This window comes from Crocuta crocuta, unplaced genomic scaffold (genome assembly GCF_008692635.1).
Source record: "Crocuta crocuta isolate KB4526 unplaced genomic scaffold, BGI_CrCroc_1.0 scaffold269, whole genome shotgun sequence".
NCBI classification, from domain to species: Eukaryota; Metazoa; Chordata; class Mammalia; order Carnivora; family Hyaenidae; genus Crocuta; species Crocuta crocuta.
The window spans coordinates 403,802-409,712 of NW_027533257.1; the positions used below are offsets into that span (position 1 = coordinate 403,802).

The window sequence follows — 5,911 nt, forward strand, 5'->3', positions numbered from 1 at the left end:
CATCTGTTTCACAAGTGGGGCACCTGGGGGGCTCAGATGGTTCAGCGTCTGACTTTGGCTCAAGTCAATCTCACAGCTTGTGAGTCTGAGCCCCGCACTGGGCACTCTGCTGACAGCTCAGAGCCTGGAGCCTGCTTCAGATACTGTCTCCCTCTCTCTCTGTCCCTCCCCTCCTTGTTTCCCCCCTCAAAAATAAGCATTAAGATGGGGCGCCTGGGTGGCTTAGTCGGTTAAGCGTCCGACTTTCGCTTAGGTCATGATCTCGCGGTTTGCGGGTTCGAGCCCCGCGTAGGCTCTGTGCTGACTGCCAGCTCAGAGCCTGGAGCCTGTTTCTGAGTCTGTGACTCCCTCTCTCTCTGACCCTCCCCTGCTCACGCTGTCTCTCTCTCTCTCTCTCCTAGAAATACATGAAACATTAAAAAATTAAAAAAAAAAAATAAGCATTAAGAAAAATCCTTACAACTGTATCACAAGATTAATTCCTATCTGTCATAACCATCTAACAAGAATTTCTGGGAGGATCAAATGAAATATAAAGAACTCTGTAAAACTATGAAAACTTTATATAATGATGGACTATCATATACTACGAAATTTCACTTAGCCCAGTACTTGAGATTTTTTAAAGTATAACTATGTCTTCAAAAAAAAGGGTATCTTACCTTAATACATTCATCACTTGGGATATCAAACACTTTTTCAATTTGTTTTTCAACCCTTTCAGGATCAGCATTCTTCAGATCGATCTTAAAAAAAAAAAATCATTATGTCTTAATGCAGTAAAAATAAAATGTATTACATATGTATTTGTAAATAGCTAAAAGCATACCTATAAGCTAAATGATCTATTTTTCTTTTCAACAGTGTTAAAATAACCTCGATATAGGCAATACAATGTTAACAAGTATAGCCACTGAAAAACAAAGGGCAGATAGCAGGGCGTGCAAAAAATTCAGGCAGCTGGCAACTCAAGGCAGAGGGCTCAGTAACAATTTGTCAACCAAACTATAAACTGACTTTATAAGTTACATATAACTTATGACAACAAACTGTCTTACCTATAAGGTGACTCTGCCTCTTTTAAATTTAACTCCAATATCAAAAATTTCAACTGAATGCAATGCAGATTTTTAAATTAAGGTTCTCTATTTGTTTTAAAGTATGAAAGTTAAGGTTTATCAACAGTGTTCAGTTTAGCACTTGTTATGGTTCACGTGTTACAATGTTGCCCCAAGATTATAAGTGCCTTTTCTTTTCCTATCTATCTTTCCTATCTTATTTAAAAAAAATTTTTTTTAATATTTATTTTTGAGAGAGACAGCAAGCATGACTTGGGGAGAGTCAAAGAAAGAGGGAGACACAGAAGCCAAAGCAGGCACCAGGTTCTAAGCTATCAGCACAGAGCACAACACAGGGCTCGAACTCATTAACCATGAGATCGTGATCTGAGCTGAAGTTGGACACTTAACTGACTGAGCCACCCAGGTGCCCCTCCTATCTATGCTTCAGTGTAACAGATGTATTTTGGCTGCCCTGCCTGCATTCCTTTCCTGCAGAAATAGCCCCCAATCACTCCATGTATTTCAGGGAGACTGACTTCTAAACTACATGTAAGGATATAGGAATTTGAGTTGCAATTCAATCATGAGCAATTCAAAGAAGTAAATGCCTACTGATATATTTAATACATAATTAAAGATCGCTCATATAAAAAAATATACTTAATAATCAAACACTAAATTTACTTTTAGAAAGTAAAATAGTAAACATCATTGTTGTCTCATTGGAATTACCTTGTTTATAACTGGAATTACCGATAGCTGTGCTTCAAAGGCAAGAAAGAAGTTTGCTACGGTTTGGGCTTGAATACCCTAGAAATATCAAGACACAAGACACTGAGATGACCATTCTACCATCTATCATAAAACTTGTAATATAACACCATTCCACACATCTTCACCAAAAGCAGGGTATAAACTATTGAATCTATACTTCCATGCCCTTGGATGATTCCTTGTGAAAATTCCTTTTATTTCAGGAAATGTTTACTGGGGGACACTGTTAGGACTGGGGACAAAAACATGAAACGTGAACCCCAAAAGCTTAGCAAAGGACACAGTCATGCAGTGCCGTCTACCTCTGTATATAAAGTAGACCTTGAGTTTCTCTGACAAGATCAAGCAAAGTTTAACAAAACAAATTATCTTTGGGTTTTGAATGAAAAGTTTATGAGAAGCTGAAATACATCAAATACTTACTTTAAATAGTATATCACAGCTCTTATATCATCACTAAATATGTTTTTATGTTTATCTTTATACCACAAAAGAACTCAGTAATGTTACTGACATGTTTCTTTAAACTTAACATTTCTCAAATTATTACCTTAAAATTACCAAACTAAAATTAATATCAAAGGCCCAAATTAAGAACTTCTATAAATTGAGTTTTTGGTAGGATAAATGTATAGTATGTTATACTTCAACAATCCCTTAAAAAATTCTTCTGATTAGCTTAAAATGTTTAAAATATGGACTCTCAATTTCAGACTGCTTTAGTGCAATAAAACTTCAAATTAACAGGACCAAAGCATATGATTCTGGTTAACTAATACAATAAATCTTACTTTCAAACATTAAAATTCTACTTCCAAAATATATTCTGAAACAACCAGATAGCATGTCACACCACATAAAATTAAAAGTACCTACCTCATTTGCATCAACCACAAGTAAAACACCCTGGCATGCAGAGAGGGACCTGGATACTTCATAACTAAAATCCACATGGCCCTGAGAAACAAAAATTATTGATACTTCTGAAGGTAGGGATAAATTATTTTTTTATGGCAAACCGACTGACTCCACTTGATAAAAAGTTAATAGGTTTCTCTTTTAAGCTTATGCTTGTGAAGCAATTTACTCAAACAAAAGAACACTGAGAAAGCAAAAAGGAAAGTTAAATGCTTATTTAATGTTCAGTTCAAAAACTGAACAAGGATTTATTTGCTCTCTTAATACAAGGCTAACTTTAATAATAAAGACAAAATTAACACTAAACTTACCGGTGTATCAATGAGATTTAAAAGGTACTGCTTTCCTTCACAATTATAGAAAAGAGATGCTGTCTGTGCTTTAACAGTGATTCCTCTTTCTCGCTCCACTTGCAATTTATCAAGGACCTGCTTATTACTTTTTGTTTTATCAATTGTGCCTATAAATAGAAATAGTACTTATATTTCTATGAGCTTTTATTTTATTTTATTTTTTTAAAGATTTTTATTTTTATTTCTAGGAGAGAGAGAGAAAGATAGCGTGAGCAGGGGAGGGTCAGAGAGAGAGGGAGTCACAGACTGAAACAGGCTCCAGGCTCTGAGCTGGCAGTCAGCACAGAGCCCGACGCGGGGCTCGAACCCACTAACCGCGAGATCATGACCTAAGCAAAAGTCGGACGCTTAACCGACTAAGCCACCCAGGCGCCCCTCTATGAGCTTTTAAAAATGACACAGTACTGCATACAAAATTAAAATAACTGGGGCAGTTGGGTGGCTTAGTCAGTTAAATATCCAACTCTTGATTTCGGCTCAGGTCATGATCTCATGGTTTGTGAACCCCTGCTTGGGATTCTCGCTCTCCCTCTCTCTGCCCTTCCCCTGCTCAAGCTCTCTCTCTTTCAAAACAAGTAAACATTAAAAAAAAAAGTTTTAAATAAAAATTAAATTAAAACAGAACTTCAAAAACATGGTAAAAATAATGATTAATTACTCATGGTCATCAATTGAGTATATAGTATGAAATGAAAATACCTGTTAGTTCCAGGAGCCTGTCAGCTAAAGTACTTTTGCCATGATCCACATGTGCAATGATACTGAAATTTCTAATGTTTTCAACAGAAAATCTAGACATGTCAATTTTTTCCTAGAGAGAAAAGTGAAACATTTATGAGTCTACATTTTGCATGATACAAAATACACTAATTCAAAAAACGTTCCTTTCATCTTCCTTGAACAATTTCATTTATAACATTTATATTATTCTTCTGACAATAAAGAGATATACAGTGAAACTCTTACTACAAGCAATTGATTAAAATAACACTCCTCAAATACATCAGTTTCACTGTTAAGGTGACAACTTAGCTAACTAAAAGTCCCTTATAAATATTTCCACCACTGAGAGAGCCAATGAGAAAATGATTTTCATGAAAGAAGAACACAAGGCACCTAGAACTCCTGGACAGGCTTAGAGCAAGTACCTTGTCTAANAGAAAAAAAAAAAATTCTTTGCCCCCATCACACATTTAATCAGCTAGTTAAAAATCTGTGCTCCCAATATGATCTTCAAAGTTTTATTTAAGTACAATTTTTTTTGTTTGTTTGGTAACTTCCTTGGAGAGGAAAAAAAGGTTAATAACCACAGAAAGAACTCTCAAAAAACAAATAAAACCTCTTGTTATTTAAAATTTTTAAATTTGAGGTCACTCCAGAGTTTTAGTTGCATACATCTTTTCTAATGCTTGGAAGACTCATTGCAAACTGCTAAAAATGGGTATTCAAGTAGAGTATGTCAGGTTTTTTTGTACTCTATTTTATTTTTCCAATCAAATCTGTATTTCATAACCAGCAAAATAAAAATTACAATGAAATCCACAATACCCGTGACCTTTATAAATGCTCTAATAAAGCAGACAATGAAGGTACAATTTATGTGTGAAAGAAATTCTAAGGAAAAACTCTGTGCTTTGTTCAAGGGATTCCCCTTCTCCTCCCACGCCCACCTTTTAATTGCCATTCAATTAAAAAGATCTACAGGACCGCACCACTTTTAAGAACTTGAAATTTGCAACATAAATCCATTTTACATTCCACAGTCATTTTAGAAGAGGGCAATTAATCATATGCAAGTCTTATTTGTTTCCGGTTACTCCTATATTGCATCCAATTACTCTACTTTTCTGCCTATACCGTACCATATTCTTCACAGTTCTCAAACAGTGCGCCTTCTCCATCACAAGCACAAAGGATCAGAAAACAACTTTGTTTGGGGTCACATAAAACAAAATAAACAGGAAGTCAGTTACCAACATTACAAACTAGGAAACTCGGGAAGTGACTTGTCCAAGGTCACATTGGTGAGCGGTGGAGGATTCAGAGCGCAGCTCGCGCTCTCAGCTCTGCCGCCTTTACAGGATCGCCACGGGCGTCCACGGGAAGTCTAGGAAGCCCTTCACGCTTCCAAACCCGCAAGGAGCGCCCTCCCGAATTTTAAAACAGAGTCAACTAGAGCCTAACGGCGGTCACCTTCAGCTCGGCAGAGCTGCAGAGCCTGTCCCGAGCCCTGAACTCGGCGGGAGTCCCGCGGGCCGGCACGGGGCGAGACTCCAGGCGCCCCCGCTGTGCGGCCTCGGTGGCCCACACTGTCAGCGCGCGGCCGTGCCACCAGCCCCGACCCACAAGAGTCCCCATCCCTCTGCGCGACGGGGGCTTCAGGTCTGGATCTCGAGACGGGTCTGCGCCATCGCCAGTAGCGCGACTTCCTACCAGACGCCCGCGGCTAAGATGTGGCGAAAAGCCGCGAACGTTCTTACTCCGGCTGAGAAGTAAAAGTGCGGGAGCCAGCTCCGCCCAACTGGTGGCTCCGGCGCGACGCTGGAGACGCAGCGCCGCTGGAGACGCAGCGCCGCTGTTCGGCGCCCGCACGTCGCACGACGTCCTGACGCCGGAAAGCCAGCGCGCAGGGCTGTGAGGAAGTTACGTGAAGGAAAGCGCTCTCCCGAGCAGTGTCGGTCTTGAACTCAAAACAGTATTGACCTTTATTTAGCTTCCCATCAGATGGCAAATAATATTGCAACCGTTTTTGGAAGCCTGAAAGTCGAAATAGAGTCCCCTTGTTGTTAGTGATATTGCTAATAT

The 5,911-nt window shown here is 38.9% G+C and overlaps 1 protein-coding gene across 6 annotated transcripts in view; it reads right to left on the minus strand.

Annotated features, from left to right (window-relative positions):
* Window positions 1–5,616, minus strand: part of GUF1 (GTP binding elongation factor GUF1) — a 24,555-nt gene extending 18,939 nt beyond the window's left edge. For 2 of the 6 annotated variants that reach the window (XR_013330828.1, XM_077746525.1), the window contains exons 1-6: window positions 5,300–5,616; window positions 3,806–3,917; window positions 3,065–3,213; window positions 2,712–2,792; window positions 1,794–1,871; window positions 663–746 (exon numbers count right to left, since the gene is read on the minus strand). Coding sequence is in view for 5 of the 6 variants with exons in the window: in XM_077746525.1 (XP_077602651.1) it covers window positions 663–746; window positions 1,794–1,871; window positions 2,712–2,792; window positions 3,065–3,213; window positions 3,806–3,917; window positions 5,300–5,464 (669 nt within the window). In the remaining variant the exon portion in view is untranslated. The other 4 variants (XM_077746524.1, XM_077746523.1, XM_077746522.1 and 1 more) reach the window with 4 other exon arrangements.
* Between the last annotated feature and the right edge of the window lie 295 nt (window positions 5,617–5,911).